Here is a 23,740-nt window from a genome sequence, read left to right as displayed (position 1 = left end):
TGCTCTACCTTAGATTTCTAAGCTGTTAGATCTCTTAAGCTGCCTGATGTGGTGCTTAGGATGGTCTGATCAGCTTCAAAGAGATAGCTTTCAAGTTGTAATAAATGGATAGCATCACATTAGCCAAACTGCACTTCATCATAGCACAGCCACCTTTTTACTATCTCATGCCATTTGCATGTTGTTTTTATTTTTAATGTTTTGCATGGTTCCTTTTATGTAATTGGTCAAGAGAAAATCTGGTGATATTTCACACAGATTTATTTGCTTACTGTGTCTTTTCAAGTAAAGGTATCTCTGGTGCTAATGTATAGCTGGGAGCATTTTTGCTTTTCCCTCAGAGTTTTTTCCTCCATACCACTGGAGCACCTCAAGAGATACCCTTTTTTGTTTGTTTGTTTGTTTCTCTCTCTCTCTCTCTCTCTTCACTAGTGCTTTAAAAGGCTCTTCCATCTGTGTTGGGCTGGAACCCATTTCACCTATGGAATGTGGATCTCGGGGCGTTAGCTTGCCACACAATTAAAGGCAATCTGTTGCTGTGCAGTTCACGCCCGTGGGTTCAGAGTATGCACTGTTGACTTTGTGTTCAGACAGATAGTTTTGATGGAAAGTAAATATGAACCAAGCGTTCTTTGGTAGTAGATATTAACCAAGTAGAAGAAACATGCCTGTTTCATAGCGAAATGCTAGTTGCATTTCTTTTCAGGGGAGCGGATTTAGCATTTCTCTCTCTTGAACATTAAGTAAGTTCAGATACGAGAAAATGTCAAATTGCATGGTTACAAGTTTACACAGTTATGTCTGTCTTCCTTTCAATTGATTGTGATTATATGAATAACTTTTTTATACTTCATATATACTCTGAATGATCACTGAAACTTGGAGTACTTCACAAGGGCAAATTAATGCTTAAGCTCAAATAATCAGTTGTTGGAGAACTAGGAACAGGAGGAGTTTTCAGCTGGCAAGCGCTGGCCCCTTTGGCTAAGTGGCAAAATCCTGTGAACTAGCATGCCTTTGGAGAACAGCCCAGTGTATGTTCCCCACTTGTAATTTTGTGATTATTTTTGATCTGTCGCGAATATAAATATTTTCTAAATTTACCAATGGTTGAGAAGGATGTATTAATTTCATCAGTTTATTTTACTGTATTTGTGAGGTTTTGTTACTTTTCTATGTAATCATGAAGTAATTTTATAATTTCAAGTCTGTATGTGTTCCTTGCAGTATGTATTGCATCAGGGACAAAAGTGGCACTATTTAATAGACTTCGATCCCAAACAGTTAGCACCAGATATTTGCACGTAGAAGGTGGTAATTTCCATGCCAGTTCACAGCAATGGGGAGCATTTTACATTCACCTCTGTAAGTAAAAATGAAGCAATATATATTTTCACCTCCTTCCCTCCATCCCCACAAAAAAAAGGTTCTGCATTTTTTTCCTGCATATTAATTGCTCATATGTGGATTTGTTTTGTTACTGACTGTATATTTGATGTAATAGTGGGATGTTAAATGTGCCTCCTATTGGGGTAAACAGTGGATAAAACAAATAATGTGAAAATTCCTGTTTCATGCAGTGGATGATGATGAATCAGAAGGAGAAGAATTCACAGTGAGAGACGGCTACATACATTATGGGCAGACTGTCAAACTTGTATGCTCAGTCACTGGCATGGCACTCCCAAGACTGGTACAGTTTAATTTCTCCAATGCTGTAATTAATCTGTAGATTGCATAGTGTGTGTAAATGCGTAGTTGGGCTTGTGTTGTTTACAATATTTGGCTTTATTTTTCCTTTCAGTAATATATGTTTGATACGGAAAATGGCGTTCAATTTAATGAAAGTGTATTTTTGTATCTGCAGATTAATTATGTAAGCAAAGAACAGCTTGTAACATAAGTGTAGGGAACTTCTCAGAATTCAAACCTTCCAAACTAGGTTAATCTGCAAGCTGTCCTTAAGAATATGTCTATTTTAAAACAGTAATGTAGGCCCTAGTGTAGCAAAATAGTTTAAATACTGATATCAAATAGCTGAGTAAAGTCTTTGCAGCCAGCAGCACTATTCCATTTGTTGAGTTCAGCACAGCTTTAAAAATGCTCTTCCAACTTGAATCTGAAACCACTTCTGTGTACTTCTAAGGATATATAATGATATCAATATCAGCTTGCAAAAGCATTTTGGACATTTATTAATACTGTCTGTTTTAAATATGGAACATTGAAAATGCCTTTGTAATTACTTTTTTTAGAAAAAGACAATTTCAGGCCTTGTCTTTGTCACAGACACAAAATTGATTATAACCAGTTATGGTTTGTGAACCAAACAAATTATTGCTGTAATGGTTTTTATAAATAAATTACAGATTTATTTTTTACTTCCTGTTTTATGCACTTAATGTCAGCCTAAGTGGAATTTTATGTGACTGATAATAAACAATGCTTCATATGCAGTCCTCTGTGAAATTGTGGTTTGCAGCCCATTATGAACTTCATACAAGGCTTTGCTAATTTCACTTTTAACTAGAAACAATTTTTAGAATGTGCCAATGTAAAACCAACCTTCCCTGCAGGCAGGTTTTTGTTCCCCTTTCCAGACATCTTTTACTAGGACTGTATACAAAATTCTCTCCTAATATCAAACTTAGCTAAAAAAGAAAACTGCTCAGAGTAAGTAGTATAAAATGATCACTCAAATAGTTGTTTTATTAATCACATGTTCAGTGCACATGACACTCACTAAGAGGATCTCACTTTATCTGTGGGCTTTATGATAATATTTTCTTATTGCTGAAAGGAGATGCCATCATTTATGATTCCAGAAACCTTACTTTTAGGTAGAAATAGATTAAAACAAATTAGGCTAAACATTCCTGTTTTGTTTGCTGTTGGGAACATTCATCATGCTGCTTTGCAAGATTGATTGAAGGTAATGTGATTAAAAGGTAACTTGCAGACATTTTATGGGTTAATGCAAAGAACTTTGAAGAAACAAGTTAACCTTGAAACTTATATTGCTATTAATGCCATTTATTATAATTAGAAATTCCAGAGGACATGGTTGGCTTTCTGATTGTCAGCTTAGAAATCTTCAAGCACTTTGGCTGCTGCTTCTGTTGATGTTGCATAGAATGAAGTACTAAACTTTTTTCTAGAAGCTGAGTTTAAATTCCAAGCTACAGACTTCCACTGTCTGTAAGGGAATAAATTTTTTAATTTTTAAAAATAAATTAGTGTAACAGCTCTGAATTAAGCCAAGAGCTACTTTTTTCACTGAACTGTCGGATGTGAGGAACAATTGTTCTTTGCAGTTGTCTTTAAGTAATATTTAATGACCACCTATTGTTAAGCTACACTATGATTGTTATGTTTGCAAAACTGTACTTAAGGACATCTCAATACCTACAAAGTAAATACTTATTTTCAACTGTTCTCATTCAGCAGCCAGTCTGCCACAGAATGTTGTGGATGCTATCAATGATGGAAGATTCTGTAAAAGTCTGTTAATACTTGACCTACTGGTTGTTTGTACCATGAAACAGAACAAAAGTAGATTTTGCTGAAGCATCAAGTTTTTTCTCTACTCTGACTCAAAAAAAGATAAAATATACATGCATGCAGCACACTGAAGATGTAGTATTGAGTGTCACTTCAATGTTGTGTTCTTACTTCAAAAGCATGGAGAATTATGAATCTAATGTTGGTATTAAAACAGGAGGCATGGAAAATTAAAAAAAATCGTTTTACTAACAGTACATGTGTAATCTCCAATGTAATGAAATACAGAAATTGACCTAAATATATATGTACAATTTTCCTTCACAGATAATTCGAAAAGTAGATAAACAAACAGCGTTATTGGATGCAGATGATCCAGTATCGCAGCTCCATAAATGTGCATTTTACCTTAAAGACACTGAGAGAATGTATTTGTGCCTTTCCCAGGAGAGAATAATCCAATTTCAAGTGAGTTGTTTAAAACGGGGTTGAGCTTGGAAAGATCTGTGGCTCCTATCCTTGTTAACACGTTTCTCTTGCAAGCTGTTTTCAGTGCTTTTTTTTTACATGATCATAGCAAAATGAAGAGTCCACATGAGAATGCAGCATTGATCTTAACTTCTTTTCGTCTAAACTGGTAAATTCACGCTAGTTGAAGTTTATCTGACATTTTGAAGAGTGAAGGTTATGGTTACATATGTAGATATCCTTAAAGCTTACTGGAAGAAAACAGAATATAGGTATTAAAATTAGAATTTTTGAGTCCCATTTTTTTTCTGTACCTGTGTTTAACCTATACACAGTTTTCTTACCGGTTGCTAGATGATGGAATTAGTCAGAAAGGTGTTTGTTGCTGTAAAAAATAATTGTCAGTGTATTTTCTGTGTATGCATGTATACTAATTTAATACTATTTACAGGGAGACAGTGGAAGTTTGACTAATTTCAAGGTTATCAGTTCAGCTTCTCTCCCATGTCTGCAGAAACACTGAAATATGAATCTATGATTCTATAAGCTTGTGTTTTCTATTATTTTGTGGATGGTGAAGAGCTCTTTAAAAAGAAAAACAATCTTGGCCTTATATAAATCATAGCTAATGGAAACTTATTAGACTTGGAGTCTGTAGGTGTTTTAGTCACTTTGCATTATTAAAGCAAGGTCTATTTTAAATAGCTGCTTCTAGTTGGTATAGTTTGTTGGTTATTGGCTGTTGAATAATGTTAAAACTTTGAAAGTTGAACTGAAACAAAACCCAATAATAAACAGAAGGTTGGAAATGTGACAGTATCACAGGTGAGAGTTACAGTGTTCTCACAAGCTTTAGTTTTCTACTATTGCTGAAATGTATGTGACTGTTTCTTTAGGTCATTTTGTTACAAGAAATATATAAGGAAACATGGTTTTGGAATAGACATTATTACTGGCTGAGTTGGTTTTTAGCTCTGTGACTTGGCAAATGAGTCTACAGGTCAGATTGAAAACTTTTCTTTCTTTCTAAGGCCACTCCATGCCCAAAAGAACCAAATAAAGAAATGATTAATGACGGAGCTTCTTGGACAATCATTAGCACAGATAAAGCAGAATACACGTTTTATGAGGGGATGGGACCGGTCCATGCTCCTGTGACACCTGTGCCTGTTGTAGAAAGTCTTCAGGTAAGTTGGTTGGTTTTTATTTTAATTTTTTTCTAATAAACTCTCTTATGTGAGATTATTTTTGTCATGCAGATTTAACTTTCATGGTACCATTGTGGAATACTGTAGCAAAGCATTCTTACTTCCTTTATAAATAGGAAACTTACTTTATGTCGCAACAAGTTTTCTTACCTACATTTCAGAATACATGAGCCTGTCCATCATGGGAATAATATTAATATTGTTCTATACATTAAGTACTTTAGAGTACTTTGGTAGTAATATCCTTAGGATTTCTACTTTTGTTTGATTATTTAGAAATTGATTTTGGCTCTTAAACCAACCAACTATAGATCAGACAGAGCCAGACATATACCTTGTTAAGAAAATCAGCATTCTGCTGTGGAAAAACTTGAAGCTCTTCTAACACATTCTCCAAAAGATTCTTTGTTCTTTGTTTTCAAAGCCTTATTGACTCCTGTTCTGAGTAGCCACTATCAAAACTTGTAAGCTCTTTCAGGATATCAGATTAATTGGCACTATCTTTTAGATGTGTTACTTCTTTTACAGTTCAGTTGTGTAGGTATTTGTTTCAGTTTTATCCAGCTGATAGAAACAGCACTGTTTACAGCTCTTATATGCATGTGAAGAATATTTTCTTGTTTTGGTTTTCTTCCTCAGAGGGAGATGTATATTTTTATTAATACTTTGTTACAGTGGATTTTCTTCTTTTTTCTGTTCCATTCCTTCCCAGTTGAATGGTGGTGGGGATGTAGCAATGTTGGAACTTACAGGACAGAACTTCACTCCAAATTTACGTGTCTGGTTTGGGGATGTGGAAGCAGAAACCATGTACAGGTACAGTATTTTCTACTACTTTTATGGTGACTGCATTTTACTGGATGCTTTGAAGAACATATATTCACACGTACACACTGACGCGTATACATTGTGCCCTGCAGAGAGGGATCTGGGAGTGCTGGTTGACAGCAGGCTCAATATGAGTCAGCAGTGTGCCCTTGCAGCCAGGAGGGCAAACTGCATCCAGCTGGTCAGAAGAGGTGATTGTTCCACTGTATTTAGCATTGGTGTGGCCTCACCTTGAGCACTGTGTGCAGTTCTTGGCCCCACAGTTTAAGAAGGATATGGAGGTAATTAAATGTGTCCAGAGGAGGGCAACAAAGCTGGTAGGATGTAGGCTGGAGGGAATGTCCTGTGAGGAGTGGGTAAGGACTCTGGGCTTGTCTAGTTTGGTGAAAAGAAGGCTGAGGGGTGACCTCCTTGCTCTCTATAGCTTCCTGAGGAGGAAAGGTGGAGAAGGAAGTGCTGAGCTCTTCTTCCTGGTACCATGTGCTGGAATGCATGGGAACAGTTCAAAGCTGTGTCAGTTGGGGTTTAGACTGGACTTTAGGGAACATTACTGAGAAGGCACTCAAACACTGGAACAGGCTTCCTAGAGAGGTGATTGGTTCCCCAAGCCTGTCAGCATTTGAGGCATTTGAGAAGCACTCGTAATAATATGCTGTAACTTTTGGTCAGCTCTGAAGTGGTCAGGCAGTTGAACTAAATCTTTTGTAAGACCCATCCAGCTGAACTGTTCTGATCTGTTCTATTCTCTAAGCTTAGGTTTTATTGTGCTCAGTTGACTCTCTCGTTTTCCAGGTGTGCAGAGAGTATGCTGTGTGTTGTTCCAGACATTTCTGCTTTTCGAGAGGGCTGGAGGTGGGTCCGTCAGCCAGTCCAGGTTCCAGTAACTTTGGTCCGTAACGATGGCATAATTTACTCCACCAGCCTTACCTTTACGTACACACCAGAACCAGGACCACGACCACACTGCAGTGCTGCTGGAGCAATCCTCAGAGCCAGCTCAAGCCTCATGGCTTCCAGTGAAACAAATACAAACAGCGAGGGAAGTTACACAAACGTCAGCACAAATCCAACCAATGTCACATCATCTACAGCAACTGTAGTTTCCTAACTACTGTTGTTTGTCTGGACTTTTAACTGACTTTTGAGTGCTACATTCAAGAGATCTGAACAATTTTTGTGGTTTCATGGGAAAACACCTTTCCATTTTGGGTGATGTTATTTGAACCTTGTTACCTGCAAGTGCTGATCTTAAATATAGAAGCCACAATAAAAAAAAAAACAAACAACCACCAACAACACCGGAAACATAAGAACTCTATTGAAAATCTATTTTTCAGCTGGTTTTTTTTTAATGGGCAAAAAACAAAAAATGTGGCTGGGATACATGTTGAGCAAACTAGAAAACATGAATACAACATAGTTTTTATGGACCAAGGGACTTGTATAAGCTTTAGTATAAAAGGTACATTTTCACCATACCTTTTTTGTATCACAACATATAGTACACTTTTGTTACCAAATAGTTTATATTTTTTTTTCCTCTGAGCTTTTGCTCTGAAGTATATTCAGGTTCCAAGCCTGACCATGCTTGTATAATCTAATTACCATACTCTTCCAGTTTTAAAAAAATATATATATTTTTGGTCTGTGGCTGGAACTGTTCCTTTTTTTAAACTGAAGTCTTGTGACTTTTTATGAACTGAAATTGTTTTTATTTCAGCAAGTAGAACCTTGTAAAGGCCAGCATATTTTTTTTAAGATTATATGAAGTCTGTGCAAAAGCTTTAAAAAATGCCTCTGCCTTGCCTGCAATACATGCAATGTATGTTAACTTTAGTGCTCTGTTTTCAGTCATTGTTAATAGTTATTTCTGTTTTCCTTTTTTAAATATGTATTTATAGTGATAATTCATGAGGTTCTAACATTACGTGAGTTTTTTTAAAAGTGGCATCTCAAGCAGTCATATTAATGATTGTTCATGTCACAGGCATACGTTGGTGTTTTTGAAGGGTTGTTACTGGGTTACTCCCCCTCTTCCTTGCTCAGTCATAGTACATCTGAAAATGTTTCAGGATCTGTTCAGGTTTTTCTAATCTTGTACATAATTTGTATTAAGTGTAAGTTAAATGTTTTATTTCAAAAGTGGAATGTTCCCAATAACTTCATTTGGCAGCATGTCTTCTGTCTTGTTGGCATGTAACTAAAGTACCATGAGAAATATGTGCTACAAATGGGATCGGTAGGTAATGCCCTTCATCATTTGAGAATCACAACAAGCATGTTTTTCTTCATACTGTTCAGTAAATTAGGCCAGACCTTGGTGTAACACTTGTATTAAGAACGTGCTTTCATTGTGAAGTGATCATACCATAATAACTAGAAGAAAATTTTATTACTTAGAAATGGGCAAATAGAAAACCATAAAAGCACTATGAAGATGTTAACTCCTTCCATCCTTATTTCCTGTGGGTTTCTCTTTCCCTGCCAACACCTTATGCAGCATTCAAGTCTTTTCTCCATCATAAATTCAAGGCTCATTTGCACTTTGACTTTGTTGGTTGTTGCATTTGTTTTTCATTTTGACTTTGCCATGGTTTTGTCCCTCCTTGTAGACCTGCCTGCCTCATTTGTATTTGAAAGGATACCCTAGTAGTTCATTTGTAGTCACAGAACTAGGCATAGACTCATAGGACAAGTTCTGATAGTGTGATCTTCCTTTTTGAAAGCCAAAATACAAATTTTGTGCTGTGTTCAGCCTTTTCCATACCCTGAAGCAAGAGTCACAACTGCTGTGTAAATGTGAACCTGTGGCTTCCTACAGCGTGTTGCTTACAAGCTTATCTGTTGACCATTTTCATAGGGTTTTTATTTCTGACCACTTATTCCGGTTTCAACACCCACCACCATTTTAAAGCATTGTCTCTGCACCATATTTGTGTACCCTGTGCTCCGTTCTACTTGTTTGCTTTAGTGCTCTGTTGTATATGTGAAACAATGTGGTTAAAGGAAGAAATCAATTATAAAGCATATTTAGCTAATAGTAAAATCGGTGCCACTGTCCTTTGAAAATGTGCTTGTATTCTACCACAGGCCTTCATATTTGCTATTCTGTCTGACAAAATTTCTTCCCATGACGTAGTCGCAATGCTGGTTCTTAGCACTAGTGAATACTGCCTCACCTCATCTCCGTTTCAGTGACCAAGGGCAGAATTCATTGTGGCCTTATCTCTGTTTTAAACTGTTTACTGGCATTTACTTGCAAATCTGTTTACCTTTGTGAGTGCTATAAAACTTTGTTTTAATTGTGTTGTGGCAGGAATCATTTCACAGTGTTTTTGTTAGAAGCACATAAGTATCTTACAATACGGCTTAATTCAAGAGCCACAGATTTTCATCACCAGTTAGACTGAAAATTAAAATAAGCGATAAATATATATCAGATTCAGAGGGTATTCAAGAAGAAACCACAATATACACACGGTAGACAAACCATAACAAGCCTTTTAACCTTCAAAGACTATTTAAAATAGCTTTTCAGAACTTGACACATGCTTTTATACTCATTATTTTAAAATTTTTCCATATAAATGCAATACTTTTTATATTCAGTTTCTGTACTTACAGTAATTTTGCCCAGTAGATGCAATATTCCTTGACTTGTAAAGAACCTAATGATTTAGCCTAATATTTGGTGTTCTACACACTACAGCAAAGTGGGTAAAAAAAGGAGACTATTAAAGTTCTGCTTACAAGATCATTTTAAACCCCATTTTACCCTTGGGTTTGTGGCTCCATTGTTGCCAGTAGTTATTCAGTAGTACAGAAATGGTCTTCCAGGTCCTTACTGTTGTTAAGATGTCTGGTAGTTCAGATATGTTACCTTCCTGAACTTTTTCCTGTGGGGTGATATTGTTACATTTATTGGCCTTGTGAGCTGTTAATCAATTTTCATGCTATTAACAATATCTCAAGATTTTGATAAAACTACGTTTAGAATGTTTCAGTATGAAACTATTATAACTGTTCAAGTCTAGCTGTGTTAAGTCTGCTGTTAATTCTGTATACATAGAAATTGAGTCTGTGTTCAGAATGTTGTTTAGTTCCAACTATAGGAAGAAAAAGTATAAAAAGCATACTAAGTGCTCAAATTTAGCAATGCCTTTTTCTTACTTTCTTTTGTTTGGAACTGTGTTTCAGAATTCAACACTAGCATAGTCTTTAATAAACTGCTGCTGATGTTTTTCCTAATTATTTGCCCAAGGGCATCCAACGACTGTGTTAATAATGGTATTCTGTACTTCTTTTCATTGCACAGACTTGTAAGATCAGAATGGTTACCTGAAAAGACATGAACTCAAGACATAAATCAGAGAATTCCCCGTATGCAAAATTTTAATGCCAAATGAAGCAAAATATCTATTGGAAGTAAGCTACCCACTTGTTGATTGAATGACTCCATTGAGGTGTCCATCTTGAAACTAAGATGCTCTTCAATTATTAACCATATTATTCACTTTCTTTCAAAAGCAGCTGTGTTTATGAGTACTGAACAAATGTGTATACTTTCCTGTGCCAGACTTTTGACTTTTATTTTCAAGCACTGTACTGTGGGATTGAGTGGCAGCTTTGTTAGAAAAAGAAGTATATTAGGGTTTCTACTTAACCCTTTTAGGACTGAATGACTTCTTCCCTTTAGATGCTGTAAATTAAATGAGCAGTTCTAACTTTGTAAACGTGCTGTGTTCAGCACTGCATTTGCCCCATCTGGAGGTGCTATGCTAATGACTTCTTTCTAAATCCTGTAGCATGTGTATACATTCAGTCTTAAAAGGGTTATTTTTACAAACTGTGCACCTGTAAAGTTTCTTAGCAATAAGGTAGAAAAATGAGCAAGTTTTTACCATAATTTTGTAGAATTAATTGCTCAGTTCCATATTTCATCAAGAAAAACCCTGCAATATGGGCAGTTTTGAGGATTAAATAAAAGTGAAATGTAAACCACATAAAAGTGTTTTTGTCAAGTGTACTCTGTGTGTGTGTATGTGCATATACTATTGGGTTTAATTTTTTTTCCCTAAAGAGAAAATGCCATGTTACTTTTGATATGACAAATGTAATTGAGCATCTGTACAGTGATTTAAAAGTAGTCATGATTTGATCAGGTGTTGAAGCTTGCCACATTTTTGCGGATTTGTTCAATGTTAACCAAGGAATATGGTTTTTATTTTCTTATTTGTGTGAACAAACAGTGAGGCCATCTATGGAGCCAGAGCACCACAAAAGAAAACCAAGCCAGGAGTGGAAAAGTCATCACTAGTTGTGAGGCTGTGCATACTGGACTCCACTTAAATGGGATATGGAATGTCCACCCAAAAATCCAAATCATTTTTGTTATTGCTTGTATTATTTCTGGAGTTAGATAAGAAACTGTTTATTTCCATAATGTAACAAAAAAAAACCCAAAACAAACAAAAACCAAACCAATAACTGGTTCACTTTTTTAATGTTATTTATTAAATAAGAAAAAAAACCTGTTTGTTTAATTTTAGCTACTTTATTATTGTAACTAGTATACCTGAGTTGTTTTCATCTGCTGCAGGCTGTCACTTCTTTCAGTTGGCTAATAATTAGAAGTAGGATTCAGCAAGCTAGTTTGTTTCTTTCTTTGACAGAATACTCTAGTAGGCCCATAAGGAGCTTGAAATTATGCACTCTTTTAGTTTGCAAGCACAGGTGACACAGTCACTTGAAAAAAGTTTCTGAGATGGGATGTGGACACAGCAGAGAGAGAATCTGGAATGGCAAAAACCTACCAGTACTAGTTTTGTGTTAAATCCAAAAATCACTGGTTTATCCATAGGACTGTGAAGGGGCCAGAAGTGATTGTTAAGAAAGTGTGGTGAGAGCAAGAGAGGTGTCTTTGGAAAACAGATCATTTGACTAAAAGAAGCATATTACAGATTTTTATTGAGACATCTGCAGAGGTGAATGCCATTGTTATTAGGACACATAAAGTAGCCATAAACAAAACACTCGTAGAGCTTCTGCTGTTTGAAACAGGGACAGTATGGGCAGATTACATCTTAAAATTATTTTGCAAGGACTCTTGCAGTCTGCTTCAGGAATGATAAATTGATTCTTCTGGAACAGAATAGGAATTGCATCTGAGGTTTTGGCAGACAGAACGGTCATTTGCTAAACTTTAGTGTTGGTACATAAGAAACTGCGTGGGATGATGCTGGTCTTAGGTGAAGAGCTATGGATAGAAAAAAATCTCTTAATCTAAACCTTGACAATTAGCTGTGTAAACAGACTCAATAATAAATACTGTTAAAATCCAGAGTAGAGGATTAAAGGGAGAATGGTGTGAAATTATTTGGCTGCTGGAGAGGATTCATTTGGAGGATTACATGGAATATATGCTATTTCAGGAGCATTCAGAATTACAGAACTGGGGCATGTAGTTCACATTTCTCAGTGTCCTGTGTAGATTGGAGTTGTGTGATTCTGAGAAGGGTAGAAACCACCTGTATGTGCTCAGTGTGTCCATAAAGGATATTTAGTTCTGATACCCAGTAGCACATTCTTAGTGTGAGGCCAAAAGCATTGAGAATTAGCCCGTATTACTTATTTTCTCAAGTATTTAACAATACTTTTGTATTGAATATCAGCATTAATTATGTATGCTTAAGATAAATAAGTTGAGGAAGTCTTCAGCAAACTTGGAAGCTAACTGCTGTCTAAAGAAGATCTGATAAAGCCGCCTGAATTTGACAGCTTTCAGATCCTGCGGCTCCTTCAAGTAAGGAAAACGATGGTTAAAAGCTTGCTGTCACCTTTTCCATGCGCTATTGCCTTTGTATTCTTGTCTTGGTTCCCTTACTTTTCATGTAGGGGAACTTTTCCAGATCCTTAATTAGTTTCTAGTTTTTCTCTGAATGTGTAAATTTTGCTGCATAATTTAGGAGCAAGGAGTCGGTGTTAACTAAGGTGAACTATTAACTTGTGAGACTAAGTGCTGTCATTTCTGCTGTTTCTACTGTTGTGCTGTGGGATGGGGGAGAAAGAAATGTTCGTTGTTTTTTAAGCTGCTTGTAGGTAAGTTGAATGGAAGTTTCTACAGACCTGGCCTTAGTGTCTGTAGGTCTTCATCTGAAGATGACACGCGTAATTTGGAACTTTACAAAGGTGCCTGTGAGTTTTCATCTGAATGTGGAAATTCTTTGCTTATTACTTACCTTTTAATTATATTTCTTGTCATGTTGCACCCTCACCTGTGTTCATTAAAACCTTAAGAACATCTCTGCTTTTAACTAAAATACCATTGTTCTACTTGCTGATTTGTTCAGTGGGAATTTGTCCTTTTCCACCTCTGCAAATTCCCACAGACATGTTTCTCAAGCAGGATGGGACCTTGTACCATTTGAGCTAATTCTGTGCCCTGCCTCCATCTCTTACTTTCTACTTCAGCTTCTGAGTGACTTGACTTTGAGGCCTTTGACATACAAATAAATAATAGCAGCTGCATTCATTTTTTCATTGTTATACCCATACTTTAAGATATTTATAATAAATTGTTCTCCGTTGGCCATACTGTACAGAAGGAAGGATTTCATTACAGGAACCACAGCCTTGCAGACCATATCATCAGCATATTTTTAAAACCTTTATAGTTCTGCTTCAAGAATACAAATACATAAAAGGTAGAAGCACCGAGGTGTACATAGTGTGTTTTCTGCCTGGAAATTATAACCAACTGGTCACAAACATTTAAGTAGTCCTTAAAAGCTCCAAGTGAGTTGAATTCTGTTTTGAACCCAGTGACTTTTTTTTGAGTCGGTGTGTTCTAGTGTTTCTTCTTGATTTTGATAATTCTGATAAATTCTATGTAATCTGTTCAGAACTAATCCAGCCAAGGTATCTGTGCTGTGAAATGGGATGTGATCCTGAGAGCCACACTACTGTCTTCATTACACATGGCAAACATGACAGCAGTGACTTCAAACTTGGGTTTTTTGTCTTCATCTGGATAACTTTGTGTGATACTTCTGTATGTGCACGTGGTTGCACTGTTCTCTCTGAACTCTAAATATTTCTTTACCTGTATAGGCATGTCTCATGCAGCACCATAGTGATACACACACAAGCTGCAGACACAAATGATCAGTTTGTATCTTGTTAGCTTCCATCTTTTGGTTTTGTCCCCAGTAATCTGTTACTGTGGTGTCTTAAATTATGTCTTTTTCCTATTCTTGTAGTTTTTTCTGTTTTGGTTTATTTTGGTTTTCTTTTCAATGAAGTGTGCTTCAAATTCCTTCAGTTCTCTCACTGCCAACAATCTTGCTTTGTGGAAATTGGCAAAGGGCAAATAGAGGATTCATGGTAATGTACTGCCCTAAAAAACATAATTGGGAATTTACAAAAAATGTGAGAGATTCAGCAACATTATATTTTAACATGTAAGAAATCATTAGGTTAAGAAATGCTATACCTGATTCTTTAGATGTATTCATATCTTGGTCCTAATGAAAAGTATTTCTGTGCTTTGCCTTTGAAAGCAAGAATTTTAAATTTCTCATGCTGCTTAACTTAGTTCTGTGGAGTTCTTTGCAAGACTGAATTCAAACAAGCACCTTGACGTATAGACAAGGCAACTGCAGATTTACCTCTTGAAGTCAATACAATTTCTGCCACAGCATCTACTTTCTTCTTTTGAGGGAAGAAAGTCAGCAGTCCCATTGTTTCTTCAGCCTGATCAGATTTTATGGGTGGTAGAGCCTGATTTGTGTGACAATTTAAGTGGTGTGATCAAGTATAGTTGTTAAGGTGGCACAGTCTTGTTGCCTGCAGCAATACGAAGCGGAATTATCTTGCAAAACTATTAAAAACTACAAAAAACTTAAAATCTTTTATTGACAAAGTAGGCAACTAGCATAAAATTCCAGTTAAAGAAGGAGTTCAGTTTCTTTTTTTTCCAAATGAAAACACCTTGTGGCAGTGCTGTGCAGATCACTGCTTAGTTAGTGCAAATTTCAGAAGAGGTCCTAGCAAATAATTTCTGAAGGGCCTCATGTGGATTAACCTCTGTGTGGGCATGTGTATCTGTTTTGACAGTCCTTTTGCTGCTCCATACTGCTTTTTACAGCATGCCAGGGTTTAAGGAACTGTCAGGGTTTTGGACTCTGCTTGATGTGATGACCTCAGTTGTGAGACTGATGTTTATGTCATTTCCCCAGTTCCTTACGTTCAGAAAGTTTTAGACTTCTAAATCAGTTTCTGGTGAAGGGTTTTCCTTGGAGATTCAGTAGACATAGAAATGGAACAATGGTCTGAAAAAAGTTTATTTAATTTACAAGTAATGTGAATAAGGAAAATACTTTTTCTGATTTTGGAAGTATAAATGCAATTGGTGGGTGTTTAAGCTTTCAAGTACATCTGCACTTTGTACCCACTGGTTTATTATTCTAGTTAATTTTATGCTATTTAGTCAGAGAAAAAAGGTTAAATGATTTTTTTATGTGTTGGTTTATATTCTACCTTCAGATACTTTGGCTCTTGAGCTATCATGAGCCAAGTATGTTTCATCCTGAAATTTATGATCTGGGTGTCTTTATATCCTGGACTACTTTAAAATTCAGAGATTTAAATGATAAATTTTGATAAAATTCTGCTTTTGCACAACTTCTTACTGTCATCTGACAGGTAAACTTGGACAAAATAGCTATCAGCTACACCACCCAGTTCTTAGAAGGCAGACGCAGGGACTGTGAGAATGAAGACCTTGGGCCCACTGTAGGAGAGGATCTGGTTCGAGACCATCTTCAAAATCTGAACGTGCGCAAGTCCGTGGGACCTGATGAAATCCATCTGCGGGTCCTGAAGGAGCTGGCGAATGAAGTTGCTAAGCCACTGGCCATCATATTTGAAAAATCATGGCAGTCAGGTGAAGTTCCCGATGACTGGAAAAAGGGAAATATAACCCCCATTTTCAAGAAGGGGAAAATGGAAGACCCGGGGAATTAGAGACAAGTCAGTCTCACCTCTGTGCCTGGTAAAATCTTGGAGCACATTCTCCTGGACAGCATGCTAAGGCACATGAAAAACAACAAGGTGCTTGGTGACAGCCAGCATGGCTTCACTAGGGCGAAATCCTGTCTGATCTATTTGGTGGCCTTCTATGATGGGGCTACAGAATTGATGGATAAGGGTAGAGCAGTTGATGTCATCTACCTGGACTTGTGCAAAGCATTTGACACTGTCCCACACAACATCCTTCTCTCTAAATTGGAGAGATATCAATTTGATGGATGGACCACTCGGTGGATAAAGAACTGGCTGGATGGCCGCACACAAAGAGTTGTGGTCAATGGCTCGATGTCCGGCTGGAGACCGGTAACGAGTGGTGTCCCTCAGGGATCGGTGTTGGCACCGGTCTTGTTCAACATATTCATCGCTGACATGGACAGTGGGATTGAGTGTGCCCTCAGCAAGTTTGCCGATGACACCAAGCTGTGTGGTTCTGTTGATATGCTGGAGGGAAGGGATGCCATCCAGAGGGACCTTGACACACTTGTGAGGTGGGCTGATGCCAACCTTATGAAGTTCAACCATGACAAGTGCAAGATCCTGCACCTGGGTCGGAGCAATCCCAGGCACAGCTACAGGTTGGGCAGAGAAGAGATTCAGAGCAGCCCTGTGGAGAAGGACTTGGGGGTGCTGGTCAATGAGAAAATGAACATGAGCCGGCAGTGTGCGCTCGCAGCCCAGAAATCCAACCATATCCTGGGCTGCATCAAAAGGAACGTGACCAGCAGATCGAAGGAGGTGATCCTGCCCCTCTACTCTGCTCTTGTGAGACCTCACCTGGAGTATTGTGTGCAGTTCTGGTGTCCTCAACATAAAAAGGACATGGAACTGCTGGAACAAGTCCAGAGGGGGGCCACAAGGATGATCAGGGGACTGGAGCACCTCCTGTATGAAGACAGGCTGAGGAAGTTGGGGCTGTTCAGCCTGGAGAAGAGAAGGCTGCGTGGAGACCTCATAGCAGCCTTCCAGTATCTGAAGGGGGCCTATGGGGATGCTGGGGAGGGACTCTTCATTAGGTACTGTAGTGACAGGACAAGGGGCAACGGGTTAAAATTTAAACAGGGGAAGTTTAGATTGGATATAAGGAGGAAATTCTTTCCTGTTAGGGTGGTGAGGCACTGGAATGGGTTGCCCGGGGAGGTTGTGAGTGCTCCATCCCTGGCGGTGTTCAAGGCCAGGCTGGATGAAGCCTTGTGTGGGATGGTTCAGTGTGAGGTGTCCCTGCCTATGGCAGGGGGGTTGGAACTAGATGATCTTGAGGTCTTTTCCAACCCTAACTATTCTATGATTCTATGATTCTAATATAAATGTGTTAATATAGGAAGCAAAAAAATCCATGTCTGCTCACTGGACATGAGGATGGTGAAACAATAAACTAGGCTTACCACCTGCATGGGATTGTCTTCAGAGCAAGGAGAACATTTTAATACATTGTGCAGTCATAGCTTTTAAAAATTACGTGTGAACCTCTGTTTGCATCTTGTTCCCCCAGCTACCTTGAGGACACAGTTGTGAAATATGGGCAGTTTTGCTATTCATCTCGCGGGATCTGAGAAAAAAGTATTAACCAGTTTCACATTATATTACAATCTAACTTCTCTTTCTCTTACCTGTACTTTCATTCTGTTTTAACAAGTGAATTATTTGCAGCTGGTCGTATTAGAGTGAACACTAACAATATTGATGTTTTTCTTGTTTTTCAGTTAATTTGATAAATATGGAAGCATTTATTTTAAAAATGATGGGGTTTTTTTTCTCTACCTAGCCAGCTAGTGAAGTGTTCTCTGCAAAAGCACTATGGCATGTTCAATGCAGATTGGACACACTTCATTTTTCTGATGCCAGAAATTCACAGTCCCAATGCAGTAATATCCTGATGCAAACGACATTTGCCCATGTTCGAGATGAGGGTGAAAAAAAAAGAGTTTAGACCTTAAGTAAAATGTAAGTACTGCCAAATTATTACATAAGATAGAAGGAGAGAGCGAACAGCAAAGGCAAATGCTAGCTTTTAAGCAAGGCTGCTGGAAATTCCAGGGCTCATGGGAGTTATGAATCATGTAATGTATGCAGCCATTATGAAAGTCAGAGTATTACTTGTCATATAGGCCAAGAGGAGATGCTGTTAGGGGTTTGTTCCACTGGCCAACAGTGCTGCTGACTCAGAAGGAGGAATGATGACACATGAAACCCTTCCACTGAGTGCCCGCTAAGGTGTCTCCTTGATGGCCAGGACTTATGAATCATTTTATTCTAAAAACTAACAATGTAAAATGGGAAAAATCAAATAAGAGATGAATGGTAATAGCAATGCAATCAGCTGTTGGACTTGAGCAGAACTGAGTTACAATCTGTCGTTCTCCAGCAATTCATTTATTGTCATTGGTAAACAGCCAAGAGCTCAGGTACAAAATATCAAATCATATACATGATGCCTACTAGGAAAGCTTGGGCATGTGTGCTGTCCAAGTTGAAATCATCTTGAATTTACATAATCAATTTGATGTATTTCAGAGCCACATAGAGCAAGTTTTTTAAAAAGTAGAAAAGGGTAAAAAAATAAAATCTGGTCAAGATACTTGCTTTGCATGCAGAGCTGGGACATGAGTAACTGTCTTGCATCCCACTGAAGTACAGTAAGTTTCTCTAGAGATTTCTAATCTGTTTTCCCTGGTTTTCCATTTAAGAATAGTTTATATAGGCATTGATAAAACCCCTGCCCAGAGAGGTTGTAAAGTCTGTTTTCCATGTAACCTTTCAGTGGGTTCGTTTCACTTGAAATAGGGCAAGCTGAGGTTTAAATCCTTTCTCCAAACCAGGAACAGAGATTCTGTCTTGGATTAGAGAAGCTTTCTCCCTGCCAAAAAGGGTTCACTCTGAGTGCCTCATCTCCATCAAAAGTTCTTTGAGCAGTTAGTCCTATAGGAAAGCTCCTGATGAACTCTCACTTCACTGAACTTCTCAGCTGAAGCTGAACTGCAAAGTTCTTCAAGGAGTAAATTATATCCCAAGACAGAGTAATATGAATGATTTGGTGAGCACAAATGACAAGCCAAGTGATGTTAACTGAGCTGTCACCTTCAGTAGTACTCTAGGTGCTTGATAAAGGTCTAGGCACAGCAGACCATAAACAAAAATGGAAGGGATAAGAATGGATTTGTGTTCAAGCAAAACTGGGGGCTACTGGAATTGGAACTGTAGCTGCTGTCCGGAAAACTCCCACTGGCTGTTTGATGAGAAATATGCCAATGTGCTGGGTTTCTACTTGCCAAGCCATCTAAATCAGTCAGCTGAATCAGCTGAGCTTTTGAATGGAATGATGCAGGAATCTCAGCTGACAGGCAGAGCTAAGATTTCAATTCACTAGAAAGGTGAAAGAAGAATTGTTGCCTTGTAACTGCTACAAACCCTCTGGCACCTTGCTACAACACTAGAACTGTTCTATCTGCTAAAAATAACCTGAAAAAATAAAATAATAAATGCCTGCACTTTGGGTCTCATGGAGACTGTACATCAGTGGCCTTCTGAGCCCCATACCACCCCAGAAATCGGTGTTTGTGGTCAGAAGTCCCACTGGATACACTTGAGTATAGGATTCTGGGCTGATGTATTTAAGACCAGTAGGAACAAACACTTAAAAATAAATATACAATCTCATTTCATATACCCAGAGAAAAGGGAAGTTGTGCTTATTCTCACATCCTTACCCAGATAAACTCTCATGGATGACAACAGATTCTGCAAATGTAAGCCCCAAATTGTTCGTAACAGCTGCTGTTTGGGAACAGGATTAGATGGGACTGACCCCAGGCTGGGTTTGAAGCAGAAGTATCTAATGGAGTATAAGGGGTTTCCATGTCATCAGCAGTACCTCAGGTATTCTGCACCTTTGTTTAGACCATTTCTTGCAAGATTTATCCCTTTCTGAAGATTTCTGTTGCAGGTCCACTTACCCAGGCCAAAAGACATTTAAATGTCTGTATTTAAAACTAATTTCCTCTTACTTCAGTACAGACACAATCTATGTACTCATTTGGTGGCCTGAAAATTCTGCTCCTGTTTCACCAGGTGCCAAAAGCTTTAATCCACTCTCACCTTGCTGCACCTCCTTTAACAACAGATGTGTACGTGCTGTCAGTCCTTGAAATGTATTGCGAAAAGTGAAATCTAGAAGATCTATTTGTGTTGGTGACCTGTGTCCGAGAGCCTTAGATCTGGCACGCTTCATATGGACAATGGGAATTGCTAGAATGAAGAGGTCAGTTAGGGGAGGTGAAAGAGAAAGGTTCATATTAAAGCTAGGAAACAAAGTAAAAGGAAGTCAAGGCAAATGTGAAATTTTGCGGTATAAAAAAGAAAACAAGGAAAAGTGGATATAAAGTTATTTGATTGTGTAACTGAAAAGCAGGTGTTCCCAAGTGTCCGTTCTTCAAAAGCCCTCACGACTGCTATCTGAGATAACTGATTGCACAGGTGGAAGGAGTCTCACAGACCAAGAAATGTGCTCAAAAGCACTTGTACAAATATGTTCCTCCAGAGAAGACCAAGGACAGATGTACATAAATAACAATTCTTGGCTCGGAAGCAGAGCCTGAAGTTGCACAGATGGCTGAGTTTGAGTCCACAGGCGCATGGAAATAATAGCAAAGTTCTTCAGTTTGTTTTATGTAGTGGTAGATTAGAAAGCATTATTCAAACTAAATTTGGAGGAAGAGCAGATGCAACATGAATCAGTTATAAAATTGCATTTTGGTAAGTTTATATTAATTTAGAAACATGTTGCTCTTGGTAAGAGTCAGGAGAATAATTGAATGTACAAGGCACTGTAGTCTAAGCAGACACATAGATTTGGAAATTATTGTCTAGAAAAGCCAGCTGGTAGCACTGGGATACACAACAGACTGCTGCTGTCAGTCAGCAGAGTGAGGACACAGGACCTATAGCTAGAGTGAGCTGGAGGTGGGGCAGGAGAGGCAATAGGCGTTTCCTCCTAGCAGAGAGTACCACTCTTTAAGTTCATTTACAGGATTCTAGTGAAAAGTAGCATCCTGTTTCAGTTACTGGTAACTAATAAATGCAAGCACCACAGTTTGGGTGGGAGGAGAGTGTTGGTTGTGGGGGGGTTTTTTGGTTTCTTTTTAAAATAATCCCTTGCTTACATAGGTACTTGTTTTCCCACTTACCTGACCACAGCTGGGGTTTATGGTTTCTGAAACCTTTGTCACTTCCAGCTCAGTCCGATGGAATACAGGATCCTTATAGGATACCTCCTACTGTGCCAGTGGTGGCAGAGATGAGATCTGGGTTGGCTGGTGGACAAGACATGGAGCTCTCAGTAGGATGCACAGTGAATGCACGGTGTTCTGAGGTATTAGGCTTTGGGGACAGAGGAAAGTAGTGTTATGTTCCCCTAACCCATCAGCTAGATGAGAGCAATGTTCTGCTTGCTAGCAGTACAGTGTGTGCAGCAGATTCTCCATGGTCCTGAGAGCACTTCTCCATCTGGCTTCTTGGCTTGGGGCATGCTGGTGAGACCCCAGATCCGCTTGCCTGGTCGGTCTTGCTGTCAGAATCTCTTCAGCAGCAAAACCCTGCGCAAAGCCTGTGAAAAAGAAATTCTTTCCGGAATAGATTCTTCCTTTCAAATCTCCATTTTCACCCTTGCTTAAAAGCACACCCTTGTGTGCTTTTGTACACAAAGTGAAGGTGGGTTTTCCTTTCATCTTGCTGCCTAGGCAAAACTTTGCCCCCATGTGTCTCCTTCACATACAGGGCACAGCTGCTTTTTCTCTTTCTCTCAAAAGGGAGCAAGATGAAGGGAGCATTCTTGACAGTCCAAACCCAGAAAGTTTGCAATGATTCTTTCTCTCCGCAGATCAGATCACATTGTCCTTTCCTCCTCCTTATAATTTTTCCCTGAATCTACAAGGCCAAAACATTTCCCATTCACCTTCTTTCCCTTCTATTCCTATCCCAGCCCTATATTTGGGCTCTGCAGAGCCATGTTTCAGCTGCAAGTGCATCGAATTCACCTTTTTCTTCAGTCACGATCTTGCTCCTCTACCCACCTTATTAATCTCTTTCAGATCTCACAAGCAACACAGGACAAAGCTGTGCACCTGCAGCTTGCTCTCTGCCTCTCTACACAGCCTCTGTAATTGGAGGCTTGTTAGTCTTGGCTTTGGTGTGTAGCGAAGAAAGTCTCTGTGGGTTTTAATGGATATTTGACAAATGAGTGCAGCAGAGGAGTGAGGCTGGATGCTAATAAAGATTTGACGTCTTGTGGAAAACGCTGCCTTTCAATGAGCATTCTTTGAATTTTGACCAGCTTTTCACTAAAAAGGAAGGAGATAAATGCGACAGAAAAAAAATGCTTGAAAAATACCAGGGAACACACAGCTATGCCCGTCTTTCCTGGACTGTATTGTTTTGCTTCAGTCACTTGATGCTATTTAGACAGGTTTCCTATCCAATAAACATGAGGGCACTGAGAGATGCTTTCTGGATCTGCAGTCCCAGTGAAATGAGGCCTTTGATATTAGCAGGACTTTCTTCTGGTTAAAAATCCATGGTGAGGGCCTGTCTCATAGCTGAAAATTTGCTTTGGTCGCTATTGGATTTTTCCTTAACTCAGTTGAACACTGACCACATCTGGACCACAGATAAAAAGCTCCTTGTCTTTAAGACATGGCAGCCTCCTCATCCTGTGATGACCTCTGCCCTTCCCCATCGGATAAACAGAGGTGTGTTAAATTAGCACCCTGGGTAGCTACAAGGGGTTGGGGTTTTGGCAGAAGCAGCAGCTGCACGCTCTCTGACACAATGCATTGACTTCAGGCCATAACCACAGTGTTATTTTTCCTACCCGCAAGTGGACTGTGGCAGGACCATCTTTTGGGAAGATACCAGAAAAAGGAACTCCAAAGGTAGAAAGACAGAGTGTCATAGATGACATTACTGTGCTTATATTCCTTCATGGTAATAGCAAGCCAGGCACGGTAACGCTGCCAGATGCCCCTCACAGGGATGTGGACTCAGTTTTGAGCTGTTTCAGAGCAGGAAGCAGCTCTGGTTGCTCTGCATCTGCCCCAGTTTAGTTATGAAGTCCTGAAGATCTCAGCGTTAGAAGGCCCGTAGCAGCTTTGAAAGAGCCAAGGCATCGTTCTCAGCTGGCTGGCCAGTTCTCCTTTGGCTGTTGTCATCTGGTAATTGTGGTTGCCCTCATGCTTTCACCTGTGTGTGTCATTCTTCACTTGGTTATAAATGAGGCCTCTTGCCAGTTGCTAAATGTTCCCAGAACATGGCCCTGAACCACTGTCCATGTAATTAAAAAATGGGCTCTGAGAGCAAGCCAAGAGCACGATCAGCCCCTCATCTTTATGGGTTCTGTAGGTGTCATGCTTGCTTTGTAACACCGGTGTTCGTACCATGTTCACAGGAGCTACTTGTCCACAGTTTTAAATCAAACTCTCATTATAAGTTGCATTTCTTTGTTCTGTCAGGAGATATATTTAAATTTTTTAATAACTGCCAAAATAGCAGGAAGTCAATTAAACGGTGTTTACCCCATAGGGGATGATTCCTACTTGATGTTTGCTACCTGCTGATGCTAATGAAGACGTTTTGTTCTCGTCCTCAGTACAGTGGAC

At 38.8% G+C, this 23,740-nt stretch overlaps 1 protein-coding gene across 6 annotated transcripts in view; it reads left to right on the top strand.

The window, feature by feature from the left end:
* The window catches only part of RBPJ (recombination signal binding protein for immunoglobulin kappa J region), a 139,951-nt gene extending 128,938 nt beyond the window's left edge, over positions 1-11,013 (top strand). For 4 of the 6 annotated variants that reach the window (XM_065699460.1, XM_065699467.1, XM_065699475.1 and 1 more), the window contains 6 exons: positions 1,228-1,365; positions 1,581-1,693; positions 3,829-3,969; positions 5,001-5,156; positions 5,890-5,993; positions 6,798-7,299. In XM_065699460.1, coding sequence (XP_065555532.1) covers positions 1,228-1,365; positions 1,581-1,693; positions 3,829-3,969; positions 5,001-5,156; positions 5,890-5,993; positions 6,798-7,113 — 968 coding nt within the window. In that variant the 3' untranslated portion in view covers positions 7,114-7,299. Of the gene's footprint in view, positions 1-1,227; positions 1,366-1,580; positions 1,694-3,828; positions 3,970-5,000; positions 5,157-5,889; positions 5,994-6,797; positions 7,300-10,320 lie in introns of those variants that run through there. The other 2 variants (XM_065699492.1, XM_065699483.1) reach the window with 2 other exon arrangements.
* Positions 11,014-23,740: the final 12,727 nt, after the last annotated feature.

This window comes from Lathamus discolor, chromosome 1 (assembly GCF_037157495.1).
Source record: "Lathamus discolor isolate bLatDis1 chromosome 1, bLatDis1.hap1, whole genome shotgun sequence".
Classification (NCBI taxonomy): Eukaryota; Metazoa; Chordata; class Aves; order Psittaciformes; family Psittacidae; genus Lathamus; species Lathamus discolor.
This window is presented reverse-complemented; position numbering and strand designations above follow the sequence as displayed.